The sequence below is a fragment of the Lutra lutra genome, chromosome 12 (assembly GCF_902655055.1).
Source record: "Lutra lutra chromosome 12, mLutLut1.2, whole genome shotgun sequence".
NCBI classification, from domain to species: Eukaryota; Metazoa; Chordata; class Mammalia; order Carnivora; family Mustelidae; genus Lutra; species Lutra lutra.
In genome coordinates, this window is record NC_062289.1 from 55,646,013 (window position 1) to 55,662,477 (window position 16,465).

At 41.4% G+C, this 16,465-nt stretch overlaps 1 protein-coding gene across 27 annotated transcripts in view; it reads right to left on the minus strand.

Annotated features, from left to right (window-relative positions):
- The window catches only part of EPB41L3 (erythrocyte membrane protein band 4.1 like 3), a 238,773-nt gene that overhangs the window by 77,558 nt on the left and 144,750 nt on the right, over positions 1 to 16,465 (minus strand). For 26 of the 27 annotated variants that reach the window (XM_047696615.1, XM_047696616.1, XM_047696636.1 and 23 more), the window contains 2 exons: positions 12,885 to 13,084; positions 8,481 to 8,678 (listed from right to left, as the gene is read on the minus strand). In XM_047696615.1, coding sequence (XP_047552571.1) covers positions 8,481 to 8,678; positions 12,885 to 13,073 — 387 coding nt within the window. In that variant the 5' untranslated portion in view covers positions 13,074 to 13,084. Of the gene's footprint in view, positions 1 to 8,480; positions 8,679 to 12,884; positions 13,085 to 16,465 lie in introns of those variants that run through there. The other variant, XM_047696617.1, reaches the window with a different exon arrangement.

Below are 16,465 nucleotides of genomic sequence, written 5' to 3' on the forward strand. Positions count from 1 at the left end.
GAGTAAGACAATCCCCTGTTAAGCTTCAAGTCTGAATCATTTGGTTTCCAGTGCCTGGAACATAATAGGCCCTCAAGAAATACTTCATATGGAAACCTCTGCAAAATTAATAGAGCTCCCTGGGGGGTTCTGTACATAGTATGGTGTTAGTTCTACAGATTGAAATGGTTACAAACAAACAGAAAAAAGCATTTGCATTAAGGCAAATAATTAAAACTCAAATGACTCACTTTCCTGTTTAAAAAAATACTTCAGTGCCTACTCTGTACATACTGATCCATGTATTCTGGAAAATACAAGGATTTTAATGAGGTGTCTAAGCAATGTGTTGAGATTGTAATATAGGTCCACAGCTAGGAAGACCCCTGGAACAGCTAGGCCAGTTCAACCTGTGTGAATGCGAGGTTTTGGTCACCACACGAGGGACTGACAGTCCGCCATGTTGGGAGACTTTTCCTGAGAGAAATGAGCAATGTCTTGGTCTAACATAGGGAAGCACTTTCTGGGCCTTCAGGGCCAGGACAGAGCTACAGGGGGCATGAGCCACATTCAGCATGCAGAAGCAGAATGGATGCTAGGTGGGATGGCTGTCGGTCTGTAACACCCATGAATGGCACTTGGAGTAACAAACATTCTTTCTTTTACATGGTCTTGCCCTACACATCAAATTAAGCCTAAACCTAGTGTGCTAAGGGGAATTATTTCTGGAGAAGCAGCTGAGAAACCAAACCTTCTCCTGAGCGCACAGAAAGGTGTAAGTGGTTGACCCACCATCTCATAAGGGTCTGTGGCCATAAGGCCACAAACAAAGTAAAGGAATTTAAAAGATTCTGTCCAGAGCACATGTGACAACTCTCAGAGATAAAGCTGCGGGAAGCCTCTGAAGGAGGTGATTCAAAGCAAGCAAACTAGATACAAAAACATGAACTATAATCTGAAATTCTAATCACGGGCTGTTGAGAAGTAGAAACCTGGATTATTTTCCAACCTGAAAGACTGTTTCCTTCATTATACAAACAGGGAAGGGACATCTTTGTCGAAATCAACTACTGTGTGGTAAGTGGCTACAAGACATACAAGACTGCTCGCCAAGGCAGGTGAACGGCTCGTTTTGCTGGTGACTCCCACCTGCCCGCATGCAGAGCAGCCAAGCCCACTGCATCACATCAGCAACACGAGGGGGTCGGAAAACACTGGGAACGTGAAGAGAGGAGCAGCAATGTCAAAAAGCAAAGCTAATGCTTCAGCCACACAACGTTCGACTATGGACGTGCAAAACCATCTCCCGTCAGGCCTTAATGCCACATGACAATGAGCAGTAAAAGCCAAAAGAATTCCTCAGTGATTTTTATCTTTGACACAGCATCCATCCCTCAATGCACACAGACACTTAGGTTCCCAAATTCACTCAGCTTCTGAACCCCCACCCAGACCAGTGACTTACTGGAGGGTTTGACCGCTTAGATTTCTTCCCATTCATACTCCTCATTTTCACCATGCTATGGTTTAGAGGGTTTGACAGATCATGTCTACACTCAGGAAGACTATGAGAATTTATTAATTTTATTTATTTTTTATTTATTTTTAAGATTTTAATTATTTTTTGAAAGAGACACAGCAAGAGAATGAACACAAACAGGGGGAATGAGAGGGGGAGAAGCAGGCTCGCTGCAGAGCAGGGAGCTGATGCAGGGCTCCATCCCAGGACCCTGGGATCATGACCTGAGCCAAAGGCAGATGTTTAACGACAGCCATCCAGGCGCCCCCGAGAATTTATTACTTTTAAAAAATGAAAACCAGGAGAAAAGTTTTACCAATTTTAGTAAAAAGTGCTCGTTTTTCTTACCCAAGCCTTAATGAGGACAAATCTGAACACCATGGAACCATTTAGTACTGGTTCTGCCAGGTAAATGAGAAGGTGTGTGTGTTGACAGTCCTTGTGCTCCTATAACTGCACTCGAGTCATCACACAAGGAAACAAGTTAATTAAAGTCCTTCCATCGTCAGGAGTCCCCAGGGGCATCGGCCTTCAAATAGGAGAGCTGCTGCTGCTGAACTGAAGGCTTTCAGTGATAGCACACGACAGATGGTACGAGGTGGTAAGGCATTCAGTTGAGCAGAGAGAACTACTGAGAGGTTAAAGCGGAATTTACACAATTACACAGACTCAAAAACTCTGTGGTTTAATGCAGTGTTGAGTAAACGATACTTGCACTGGTTTAGAAAAAATCCTTATTTTCTACCTTTTTCCAATTCATTATTATTTCTTACAATCCATGAAAAGGAACAGGTGCTCTAATCAACTTTGTTCGATTATGGCAATTCTATTTGCTATCCAGTCAAGGACTTCCAAAGCAACTATCAGGTATTTTAATCACATAACCTACACAAATTAGAAAATTCAGACACCGCATTTGTTTTTCCAGCCAAATCCCTGTAAGTAGAAATATGAAATAGAAAAATGAATTGGACAGTTAATGGAATCATGGACAAGACAGAGCATTTGGAAATGTTTTAAACAGTCTCTTCCTGACGAATAGTTAGAAGGTTTAAAAAAAAAAAAAAGCACATTTAGGACATGGTGCCATAAATTTTCTTACCCTCTCTGGTTCCTTAGAAGCATATCTATGGTATCAAGACATGCTTGTTGGAGCTAACTGCCCCGTGTCTCTGCTTGCTTGGGATTCTGAACCATCCTGGAGTGCCCCGAATGATAGTCATGGAGCTCATTCAACCAGGGGATGCCTGGACACGGCCAAACCTGGGGGCCGGCTTTTATGGCTTCAGTGTTGCAACAAAGTAGCTCCATTTGATTTGCCTCAATCTGGATAGAAACCTCTCTCCAGCGAGGTCGATTCACTGGCATGTTGCCCAGAGGTATCAGTTCTGTGTGAATTTAACTGGGCCATAAACACTAAGTCCCTCTCACCATTGGATCACCAATATTTGGGGGCTAAATGGAGGGAGGTGGACTTTCAAATGCATGGAGAAACACAGCAAGTTCCTCGAAAGCCATAGCTTTTCTAGTGACGCACTAGACTCTTGTCCCCAAACAGGCTGTTGGGAAAAACAAATCAAACTATGCCATAAGATAGATTACACATTTTATACAAGCAGGAACAAAGTTGTATTATGAAATATGGACTCAAATTTCAGATCATGTCTGCCTTATTTTCCTAAAACCAAATCAGGCTAGATAAGAATGGTGCCCAAACAAGAGAAAACATTGTAATTGGATGGTCATTAGGAAATTCATTGTGTGCTCATCAGTCAGACTGAAATGAGTCTGCAGAACAGAGAAGCAACACGACTAAGAAGTGGTGAGCGTGATTTCCTTCAATGCATGGGACTGGGATATTTTTATTTTTTCTTTTATAATTCATGTCTGAGATATAAACAGCAACTGTGATAGGAAACTGGCTACAGGGAGTTGCTGGTGTTCTCTAATGATCCAAGGGAAATAACGGAATGGCAGTGTCAGTAATTCTGCTGGGCATACAAGAAAATAGGGTGGCATGTAAACACTGGCCAAACATCTATGATCAAGATGCTTAAAAGATGGTCTTCTATTGTAAGAAGATCTTTTCTTCTGTTTTACTCGTAATGAAATTTTCTTATACTTTAGATGATCAAGATTTAAGAGTTGGAAAAAATTATTGAGGGAATAGTTACAAGGAAAACACTGAATGTCACAATGATCCAAGCCTACTGCTGGAGGGAAGTATGAAAAATGCAGCCGGATTGGAAAGGCTTCTATCTAAACATGAGGAGGGAGGAATTGAAGACTTAAGTATTCAGTCATTGTGCTCAGAGAGCAACCAACCAATCCTGTAACTCACTTTCCAGGTTTTGGAAGTGGGACTGGCTCTGTCCCACTGCAGCACTGTGGGGCTAGGGGAAATGCTACCTTGTGGTTTCAGAAGAAAAGATAAGTGGACTGCGCTAGTCCAAGGTAGGGGTGTGTGTGTGTGTGTCTCTCTCTCTCTCTTCGCAGGGGGTCCTTTACCTGTGACTATATATTCTCATGATGAAGGCATGGCAGAGGTAAGCCTTGTTGATTTTGATGGTGAATCCGTGAAGGCATTAAATAGACCATTGGGGAAAACACTTAGGTATAGAGATTACATTTTTTTTGGATGTCTGATTAAATGCAAAAATGTTGCATGTTACTGGCTCCTGCATTCCGTTCTTCATTCACCTACCACTGTACCTGTTAGGCACAGGAATCAGGGCGGCACTTCTGCTTTTTCAGTTCAGATGTTTGAGTCTTTTCTCTCCATGAATCTTAGACTAGGAAGGGGCATTGGAAGTTGTCTAGTCTGAGAACTCCTCCGAGGGACTGATGGCTTCCATAAATGCACCTACAGTTTCTGCTGGAATCCTCCTGCAGAACACTTTTCACAAGGCTGACATCAATAATACAAAACATTTGTTTTCTGTTTACTTAAAACTTGGATCTCCCATAACTTCTACCTTAGTTTACTTCCTATACCTTAAGCAAACTATGTATGTTATGACAGACACTCCATGCCAACTTTTCCAAATAACTAGAATTAGCCATCCTGTCCCCTCCAAATCTGGAAGAGGACATGTGAAAATGTTTTCTTTATTCAACACATTCTACCTCTAATCATTCTTCATAAGAGGTTTCCAGATCCCTCACCATCCTACAACTCTCTGCTGAAAAAGCTCAAGTCAGAGTTCACTGTTATTTCCATTATTAAAAAGCTACCACTTATTAAGAATATGCTATGTTGTAGAAAGTAGTCAAATTAAGCATCTGCTTTAATCGTCTCAAAAATTGCTTTTTGAGGCAAGTATTTTCACTTCCATTTTTTCTGAGGAAACTGAGCTTCAGAAAGCTAACATTCCTTGAAATCACATGGGTTACAAGTAGATAAATCTATTTTCACACTTGTGTCTGGGGGCTCTGAAGAGTGCTATCCTGTATGAATTAAAGAGCAAGATACAGCGGATGGGATCTCTCAGGCCCGGGACGCCGGCTGGGGTGGGTGCTGGGTGCTGGCCACATTTGGGGAAACCACACGCTGCACTTCCACACCAGCCACGGTGACCGCACGGAAGTTTCTGACAGTTACACCACACCGCTGGTTAACGCTGAGTTTGTAATCGACCTAAACCCAAAGATTAGTTTCACCCAAACTGTTATTAAGTCTGACCACCCTTTCCCCCAACATGTTTCTATTTTGCATGTGATCCTTATAGAGTGAAGTCGGGCCTCCATTCCCACTAAACGTTATCTCGCTACTTTGCTTCCATGTCACACACTGTCCACTTCATGAGAAACCCGGATTCTGGCACGTGGGCCAGTAGTCACTTAAAAATATCGTTCAGCTATTTGTTAGGCGTGTGCCTTCATCCAAGACGTTGATGAAAACTCCGTGTACTGGAGAGCAAAACTGAAGGACACCTTCCCTAGGGCAATGTTTTCAACACCATTTACCTACTATACTCCAAGCACCCTGCCAGCCAAGGTTTTATGTTCCCCAGTTCCCATCTAAAATTAACAGTCACTTTGAATATGTGTTTTCAGCTATATCTTGTTGCTGCCTCGAGAACATCGCTGATTCACAATCCATTTTTCAACCAGTCAGCTACAAAGAAATCCATTTCACTTTACGTGCCCAAATTTCTCTGTTTTCTCCACAAGTATGTCAGTCAGTAGTGACCACATTTTCCTCTACTACCAATGTCGTTGTAAAACTGAAAATATTCTGCTGGCCAAGGATTTTGTGTCCCAGAGAAAAGAGAATTACTCTTAATTCTTCTTTTTTTTTTTTTTTTAAGATTTCATTTATTTATTTGACAGAGAGACCACAAGTAGGCAGAGAGGCAGACAGAGAGAGAGAGGGTGGGGGGAAGCAGGCTCCCCACTGAGCAGAGAGCCCGATGTGGGACTCGATCCCAGGACCCTGAGATCATGACCTGAGCCAAAGGCAGAGGCTTAACCCACTAAGCCACCCAAGCGCCCCTGTTAATTCTTAAGAATCTATCAACTTCAGGGCCACCTGGTGGATCAGTCAGTTAAGCGTCCCCCTTTGGCTCAGGTCATGATCCTAGGGTCCAGGGATCAAGCCCTGCGTTGGGCTCCCTGCTCAGCAGGAAGCCTGCTCCTCCCTCTCCCTCTGCTCTCCCACTCCACACACACACTTGTGCTCACTTTCTCTCTCTTTCAAATAAATAAAATCTTAAAAAAAAAAAAAAAAACAAACGAACTCAACTTTATAAAAAAAATTGTAGGGGCACCTGGGTGGCTCAGTGGTTAAGCCTCTGCCTTCAGCTCGGGTCATGATCTGGGCTCTCTGCTCTGCGGGGAGCCTGCTTCCTCCTCTCTCTCTCTCTCTGCTTGCCTGTCTGCCCACTTGTGATCTCTCTCTGTCAGATAAATAAAATCTTTAAAAAAAAAAAAATTGTAAAAGAAAATAACTGACCAACCTTGCCATGTCACTCAAAATGTTCACAGTGACATTAAAAGTAACACTGAATTGAATCCAAAATTAATTACAACATAAAAATTCTGAACTCAACAACACAGATGTATCCCTAATACATTTGAAGCTTGGGCTGTAAATTAAGTTTAGCCACATGATCAATACTTCATGTACATCACTCAGCCCTGAGGCATCTATTCCCCCACACGAAACACTATGAACTTTTAGATTCTCCTTTAGAAAGCTCTGGTAGCCATGATTAGACAATGGCCAGGTCAACCTGTTTATTCCATTAATAATACAATCGACAGAAAGACTCGTCTCAGAATTAAGAAAAAAGTTTCACTTAGATCAATTTTTCCAGAAAGCGGATCCATCCTGGCAAAGTACAATCTCTCTCATGGCTACAAAAGTCCTTTAAGCTTCAGAGTAAAACCCAGGTGGGAGTACATTACTGGATCTCCCAATTTCAAGAATAAAGCTCTCAATCAGTAACTGGACACTTTGAGGTCAAAAATCCACAGAAGTCAAAGCCAAAAAAAAAAAAAAAAAAGTCAGAGATGGATCTGTGCATGGCACGCCTTAGACAGGACCTTCGGAACGTGTTTTGCCCTCCATGCCACAGTCCATCAGTATTTGTCAGGTGACAGGGAGACAACAACTCTATCAATTAATATACGATACAGTAACTTTTGATCTAAGAATTTCTTTTCAAAAATTTTTTTCCTCTGTGTTCCTGCAAATTAGAAAACCAATCCCATCCTACCATAAATTACATAATCAGCATGAAATGGATTTGAATCTTATGATCCAAGAAAAGGACTGGGTGCAGGAGGGCATTACGCGAAACAGAACAGGAATGAGGAGGAGTGTAGACAGAGAAAGCAGAAAGGAGAGAGAAGCATGGGAAATCGGGTGGGCTTGGGGTTGGCAGGGTCTTCGGAGGGCTAAAAAGGCACGATGACACATGTACACTGCCTGTGGCGCCTGGGAGAACCTCGAGCACACAGAGCAGAAGAGGTGCCCTGTGTAGACATGTGATGGGAGGAGCTGGGGGGAAGGGCTGTGTGACGTCTCTGCATGGCCAAGGGCAGGCAGGCAGCTGAGGCGGGAGGCATAAGCTCTTGGGATAAAACATACCAGACAGTGACTAACTGAACATGATAAAAAGAAAAAGGAAACGTTCAACCTGAAACTAAATCACCTTGCCAAAAGAGCAAGCTGTCCCCTTCCAGCCACGGGGAGAAGGTGCTGTGGCTCGCTCACACCCAGACCTGCTCCTGTGGTTTCAGTTCATGTCCTTTATGTGTTCTCCATGACACAGGGAAAAGCCACCCATCTCTACTGCTACGGACGGGTTTGTGTCGCTCTCCTCTGTTAACCTGGCTGTGCTAACCTCTCTGATAAAACTCATTCAACGGCTCCTTCTCGGAGAGGATTTTTCTTTGCAAAAGAACAAAGGATAGTAGACCTTTTTACACTCAGGCTGTACGCGATGTACATTTAAAAAATGACTCTAAGAGGAGGACATTCACGGTACAAATGATCCTACCAATCTACCAATGCTATGTACAGAAATTTACAAGTTCCTACCAATTAAAAGTTGCAATGATGCAAGTACAAAAGATATTATTAAATAACTTAAAATAGAAAATGAAATTATCTGAATATTAGAAGTAAAACTACTCAAGTAGAAAAAGTAATTCATTTAAATGATAGCACATAAGATATTAAAGAAAAAGTTGATTTCTGAAGGCCCCCATTTTTTTTCCTACCATGGAAAGTGTTGGAAATTTTTTTTTAATTAAGATTTTTCTTTTGATTGTACCATTTCGTAGACGTTGTAAGTTCTTCCGGTAATTTGATTTCCTATTAGACACTCTGGGAAGAATTTTGTATTGAAAAACTGGGACTGAATAACTTTCCAGGGTTCTGAAAACAAGAATGCATCTTCTATGTCTCATACCAACATTCTCCAGTTCTCAATATTTGGACCTTCCCCCAAAAAAAAATTAAATATGCACTCACCTCCACATCACAGGTGTATTCTGACCCATCCAGAAGTATCACTTTGCACTGCATGCTTTTAGGCTTTTTGACAATCTTTAATGGAGATCGAGATAGCTTACTGCTAGATGACTTCTGAGAAAGTTTATCGTCTTCCAGTTGCTGATATTCGAGCTGTTTCGCAGCCCCAGCAGCGAACTCCCGTTCCTTGTCAGTGACCTGTGAAGAGCAAACAATGAACAGAGTTCACTGCAAGACAGGAAATAAACACTGCATTGCTTGGGCAAGAGCAGAACCCTATAGACATAGACTTTCCTAATTCCCAGAGCAGGAGAGATGTCTAGATCAGGAGACTGTGAATACACATTTACGTATACACGGATATTTATCATGCTAATGCTTTCACCTAAATAACTTTTGCCATTTAAATCTACCAGTGGGGCTTCATTTCAGTTTGACTTGAGGTTTTAATTTAGAAGCACGGAGTTAGCAAATGCCATTAACACTTCACTAAGCAAAGGGGGATACAAATGGACTCTTGACTTTTTAAAAAGGCACTATTAGCCAGTACAGTCTTTTAAATCATTAGATTTTATCCACTGCACTCTATTTCCTTCATTCACTTGGATCCTTCTATATTCTATGACCCCATATCACTCCATATACATAGAAGATATCTGATAACTTTAAGGCCTGGAGAGCTACAAGTATTAATCTTCTCAGTAATTTACAACTATTAAAATATTTGATTCAGCTCTAAATCAATTCAATTGAAGCCAGCAGCACTGAAATTCATCACAAAGTAATCCTCCTTTGTCTGTTTCCCCCGTCACTGTAATGAGCCAGTGTAAGAGCAGATCAAATCTGTCCAAAAGCTTTAATCTGCTTTCAAAGCACAACAATGTAGTCCACGCTAGACTCAGAACAGCAGACGATGTCCTAAGGAATAAATTCTCCCTTGAATCAATAAATACGCTTGAAATCTCTGTGTGCCAACTATCGTCTTTACACCTCCCTTCTTTAATCTATGTCTGTTTACATACACGTATTACATTAAGTACAATTGACACAACATTACAAATAGTGTCACTTTGTACAAAATAGTGATTAAACACCCTATGCATTATGTTGTGCTCACCACAAGTGGAGCTAGCATCTGTCACCATACAATACTCTCTTCTATTAAATAACCACCATTGGTATTAATGTGCAAATTCAACTCATGGGCCAGACTATGATTTCCACTAGTCTGCAAATGAACACTGACAGACCAAAGAAAGACATGTTGTGAAGTTCAGTTTACGCCCCTTGAGTGAGCTTGAATTTTCTTCTCTCATAAACATACTATCCTCCTAGTAGTTAAAAGCATAAGATCTTGACAATAACGTTTTACTTAGGTTTATCACTTCAACTTTTTTTTCCTTATTAGTGGCTACAATTTTATGATGCTCTAATCACAAAATTATCTTCTGGTATATATTTATTTTGGATTTCTGTGCTTATAAAGGCATTTTTCTATCTGGTTTTCCCTCTAGATTATAAATACAATCCTTCCTCCACTACGTTACACAGAATTCAGAGTAAAGTTGTGAGAAGTTCTTCAGAATAAAAAGACCAATTTGCTGAGTGAAGAGACCATGAAAGGAATTGAAAAAAACAACTTCAAAGGCCAGAAGGTTGAGAAGGCTAGAGGTAGCTAAAACAAGTAAATAAAAGAAAACCTGCTCTACCAACCTGGTCCAACTTTTTTTGGGGGGGTGAGGTGGTGGTTGACTATTAGTCTTTCATATCAAGTATTAAAATAGTGCTGCAAAAAGTCAAACAATTTTGGCCTTAAGCTAGTTGAAGACAGTTTGGTAACCTTGGAATTTTTTTCCTTAAGATTTTCTTTATTTTACTTAGAGAGCAAGCAAGAACAAGCTTGGGGGGAGGGCAGAAGGAGAAAGAGAATCTCAACTGATTCCCTGCCGAGGGCAGAACTAGACACAGAACTCAATCTCATGACCCTGACATCATGACCTGAGCCGAAATCTAGAATTGGCTGCTTACCTGAGCTACCCAGGTACCACAAAACCTTGGAATTTTATACCATATATTTGCTAAGTGCTTCTAACTTACATAAGACTTTAGCACTTTTTTTTAAGGTTATTTATATTAGAGAGAGAGAGAGAGAGAGCGCATGAGTTGGGAAGGGCAGAATGAGAGAGAGCAATCTTAAGCTCCAAGACTGGGGGGGGGGGGGGGGGGCTCAATCTCAGGACCCTAAGAGCATGACCTGAGCTGAAACCAAGAGTCAGATGTTTTATCAACTGTGCCACCCAGGCATCCCAAAATTTCTGCACTTCTAATTCACATTTTTCATCTCATCCCAGGCAAAGTCAACAGAAGCTATGTTTTATTTAAACCTCACTACCTGGAATCAACTTTTTCTCTGTATTGGGGAAGATGAAATTTCATTTTTCCTCTCATAAAATCTGTATGAGACAAAGGTTTCTGGGCTAATTTTAGGTCAACTCCAGACACCCCTGAAACTACCAACATTCAAAGGAGGTGTTGTTTCCAAAAACGCTTAAAGCACAAGCCCATCACTGAGCCTCTCATGCACCTATTTTCAACAACTTGAGGAGACCAAGGACCTCAAATGAAACATCCACTACAGTCACATATAATCATTACAATTTAAAATATCAATATCAACGCTTTTGGCAACTCCTCTGTTTCACGGAATCCTCATGACAGCTCTGGGAGGTAGAAATCCAGGTCTCCTCACCCTCATTTACAATGGGAGAGAAAAGGGCAAGGGCACAGTCTCCACAATTCCCCAATAAAAACTGATAGCCTGGAATTCAAATCTGGCCAAGACCATGTTTTCATCATCATGGACTACCAAAATATACTTCACCTCCAGCATAACTGGGATCCTAGTATGAATCAAAGAAGCCGAAAGCAGAAAAACCTGAGGAAAACGGTCTTTTCTGATCATTTCATCTTGTGAACAAGGAAGCGGAGGCTCAGAGGCTGATCGCATTCTCTGAGATTTCTGAGATAACTAAAATACCCAGAGAAGAGGCAGGAATCACTGGTCCTCCTGACTCCTCAGGCAGTTACCTTCCCCTCAAAGTGCTTTAGTATCATTTCTCTCATTCTGTTTCAGATATCTGACTTCCAGAAAATAAATACATGTATCACATCTTGGCCCAGAAATTCTTTCTTCTGAACAATTATCTCCCACTCTCACATTATTTCATTTCAGAGTTAAGAGAAAGAGCGGGGAGGAAAAAATACCCAGCCTAGTAATTTTAAGTTTCTGAAGGTTTAAAAACAATCAAAACACCACCATCCTCTCATCTCCAAAAAAAAAAAAAAAAAAAAAAAAAAAGAAAGAAGAAAGAAAAGAAACGGTAAAGGAAAACCATGATGACAACACGGCTCCTTAGATTTTGTTTAGTAAGTTGGAAGGGTAACCTCCAGCTCCCCATCATGAAACATTTTAGATCAGACACAGCATCTATCTACAGAACATGAAAATAAATGTTATTTTTAATACTGCTTAAAAGCAGAACATAAATACCAGGGGAAAGGAAATAATCAGGTTGTAAGCGTAGTTTAATGTTATAATACTGTGTTGTGCCTTCCAAAGAATTTCACTAACATGCTGATTTTGTGTCTCTTCCTCTCAATGTCTTCTATAATTTCTAGCTTGACACATATACTTCCAACTTAGAAAAGGTCAATCATTTGCAAGGGACTCCCAGATTTGCTTACCATAGCATGAGTGGGTACCCTGACACATGTTGATTTCAGGTTTGCAGTTTTCAAGCCAAAATACTTTAAATATGGATTCATTCAAAGCCCAAGTATAAGCCACACTATTTGGTATGAAAGCTTCTAAAAGAAGTAGTCACATTACCTGTGACAACTTAACGATGACTCAATCATAGAGCTGAACACACAGGCACATGAGGGAGGGAAAGGAGACCCACCTGAACATTCACTCAAAGTAGCTGGCAACATCAGGATCAGAGTGACCCCTGGGAAGAATCAAAAGAGCTCAAACCCCAGCCTGAATAAAAATTAGGCGGCTAATTAAAGCCATTGGCGTGGTGTCTAACCTTCCTGTAAACCCAGATAAAACCAACAACCTGCCACCCAGATTTCAGTGTGGTTTAAGTGCTTTAATCAAATGAAGGCGTTACCAAGCAAGGTTGTGGAATGTCATTCACTGAAAGTCTTAAAACAGCATAAATTTCCATCTGCCTGGACCAGAAGGGGAAAACAGATGACCCCTCATAGTTCCCCCTAGTGCTAGGAGACCAAGGTCAGCCCAGACCCTAGCAAAGGTCAGTAAACATTCCTGAAGTGGTTTGCTGGGTGATGCCAGCAGGTGCGAGGGACCGGGTTGGCAGCCTGGGTCCCGGGGCTCACCTCCTTCCTCACCGGGGTGCTGTGTGCCGCGGCCTGGAACTGCTCTAGGGCCTGGTGCTGCTCCTCGCTGCTGGGGTCGGGCCCCGGCCCCTGCGGCGCCCCCGCGTGCCCCTGAGCCCCCGCCGCCTCCTGGGGCTCGGCCTCCTGCTCCGGCTTGGATTCTGAGTCTGAGCCAGATTCGGTCGTCATGGTTGATTGTTCTGCAAACAGAAAATAGCAAGGTCCCATCACTTGGTGTAATTACCTTCACAAAAACTAGGCACCAAAACTAGGATGCCACAGGGAAAGGCTGCACAGGACCACAGTCAAAAAAGGGAAACATGCTCGCAATCCAACAGGATCCTTCCTATTGCACAACCCTAATAGACAATGTCCATTTACCGCAAAGATGGTTCAAAAAATCAACATTTAACTAGAAGTCAACACTTATTTTTAATGATCCCAGGTTTTACTCCTGTTAGATTTTTTGCCACAGATGGCCAGAAAATGACTTTAAAGTAATGGCCTAATAACTACATATCTTAGACACATTTAATTTCAGAAAATGAATCTTCTGCATCAGCTGGATCGATATCTGGGAAGATAATCTTTTTTTTTTTTTAATTTTTTATTTTTTCAGCATAACAGTATTCATTATTTTGCACCACCACCCAGTGCTCCATGCAATCCGTGCCCTCTACAATACCCACCACCTGGTGCCCCCACACCTCCACCCCCCACCCTTCAAAATTCTCAGATCGTTTTTCAGAGTCCATAGTCTCTCATGGTTCACCTCCCCTTCCAATTTCCCTCAACTCCCTCTCCTCTCCATCTCCCTGGGAAGGATAATCTAATAACAGAAATGGATATCTTTCTCTTTCCCTCTCCCTTCCTATCTCTACCCAGAGCCCCTGCTCTGCCTCCGGAACCTGAAACCAGCCATCCTTCCATGAGCAAGCACCCTTCCTCTGCTTTCTCTTGAGTGAACAGTGACAAAGACAACCAGAGGCTTCGCTGGTGACGTGGAATGGGTCCCACACTGGACAAGCCCTGGGCGTGGCTGCAGGGAGGCTGGGAGCCTCACCTCTCCCTCCTTCACCAGTGAAAGTTGCAGCTTCTTCCTGACTTCTTCCTGTTTCCCCTGACAGTTCAAAGAGGAGTTTGTCTCAGCTCATGAGAGATTCACATGACATAGCTAATATATAATAATCTTTTCTTACACCTGAAAACACCTTCTAAAATAGAACCACCATCTTGTAATAGTTTGCTAGTCAAGACACTTCAGTATTTATGCCTTAGTTTCCACATATGTCAAATGAGGGAATGGAACCGGACCATAACCAAAGAACTTACTTCCTGGGGGCTCCTTCCTCCCCTCTTAATGGGCATGCCACTATGCTATAGCAGTTTTTTTGCCAAAACAGTAAGACAGGAGCTGTGCTGGTGGCTACCATGTCATTTTAAGTAATTTCTTAGCTTAGGTAGATGGTAACTATTTCAAAAACAAATATCCCAGACTGTCATATGATTTCCCTTCCTAATTTTATGGTAAAAATATCAAGAACAAAGGGCTAGTGTAACACTCTAAGCAAATGATACACCCGTTAGTATAATAAGGAATTATGCAAAATACTACTCCATAGCAAAATCCACCCTTTAGTTCTGTTTTTGCAACACGCGCTGGAGAATGTTTAATAACTTCAAGAAGAGGGAACATACAAATACCAATCTATGTCATAAGCTAAATGCTACATCCATGTTTCCAACCTATAATCTTATTTACAATCACCAGCCATCCTTTCTGTTGACTACTAAAAGACATATCAACTTGCATGTGCTCAGTTGCCCAAAGCATATGTAAATATCAAGACCAAACACTGAACAAGATAGTGATTCCAAATAAAACGAACGTATTTTCTTTTTTCCTTTTATGTTTTAGATTTTAAGCAAATCTTCAAAGTAAATATTATATTCCCCTTTTGTATGCTTTTACTAGAAAGTGTTAAGTCCACAGAAAAAAACAGAGAGAAGGAGAAGGTGGTGTTATGGTGTATCCAGAGCCTACAATCAAATTCAACCTTTTAGAAGGGAGAGGGTCAATTTTAATAGTCAATTCAATTTGCTGAACTCTCAATTAAGTGCCAAATATAAGTGAAGCACTGCCCATGGTTTAGAAACAGAAATAAATATGTTTTTAAGGTTTTTTTTTTTCCTAAAGATTTTATTTATTTAGCAGAGACAGCATAAGGAGGGAGAGTAGAAGAGGAAGAAGCAGGCTCCCCACTGAACAGGGAGCTCGATGCAGGACTTGGTCCCAGGACCTTGAATCATGACCTGAGCCAAAGGCAGTCGTCTAAGCAACTGAGCCACCCAGGTGCTCCAAACAGAAGTAAATATATTTTAATCCAACCTCCCTCCTCACCCCAAGGAGTGGAAGAAATGGACTCTTCTCACAATACATTTTCTCCATCTTCCTTATTGTAATTAAACATTGCTTTAGCTGGTATTCCTTCACCCAGCTTGAGACCACAGCAAGTTGAGGTCAGGTGATGAGGTCTGGACCAATGAGTAAAGAGAGAATATGTCTGCAGTGTTTAGGTCATCTTCATAAAGCCAAGGGCACATGCCCAAGGTTTCCTTTTCTCATTGGCTAAGAAAAAAATGACCGACCTGGTCACCACAGACTCAGTCATGGAGGCCCCAAATTCAGAAGGATGCCAAGGCCACCGCTTCCAACTTGGGCCCCTAGATGAACTCACGGAGGACAGCTCAACTGCTCTGGATTGTTCCAGAAATTCATTTGTCTTCCTTGAACCTCACTGTGCTTGCTCAGGGCCAATCTAATACATATTCTTCAGAATAAAATTCTACCAAAATATAGTCATGCTCTAAGGGTTCCCATCTCATGAAAACAAATAGCCTTCCCTCCATCTCACATTCTCCATCAGCTAGACCATATTTCTCTGCTTTCCATTTACAGCTTCTCAAAAAATTTTGTTGAAATATAGAAGACCAAATGATGGAGAATAAAGAAGCTGAGCAAAAGAAAGACAAAATACTACTGGACCATGAGGGGAGAATTCGAGAAAGAAGAGATACCATAAGATGAAACAATATTAGAATAATTGGGATTCCAGAAGAATAATAATATTGGAGTATACTGGAGCAAATTATAGTAGAGAATTTCCCTAATATGGTAAAGGGAACAAGCATCAAAATCCAGGAGGCACAGAGAACCCCCCCTCAAATCAATAAAATAGGTCCACACCCCATCATCTAATAGTAAAACTTACAATTCTTAGTGACAAAGAGAAAATCCTGAAAGCAGCTCAGGACAAGAAGTCTGTAACGTACAATGGTAAAATATTAGATTGGCAGACCATGCATGCCAGAAAGAACTGGCATGATATAGTCAGAGCACTAAATAAGAAAATATGCAGCCAAGAATACTATATCCAGCTAGGCTATCATTGAAAATAGGAGAGATTAAAAAATAAAAAAGAGAGATTAAAAAGCTTCCAGGACAAACAAAATTAAAAGAATTTGCAAACACCAAACCAGCCCTATAGGCAAATATTGAAAGGGGTCCTGAGAGAGAGCCT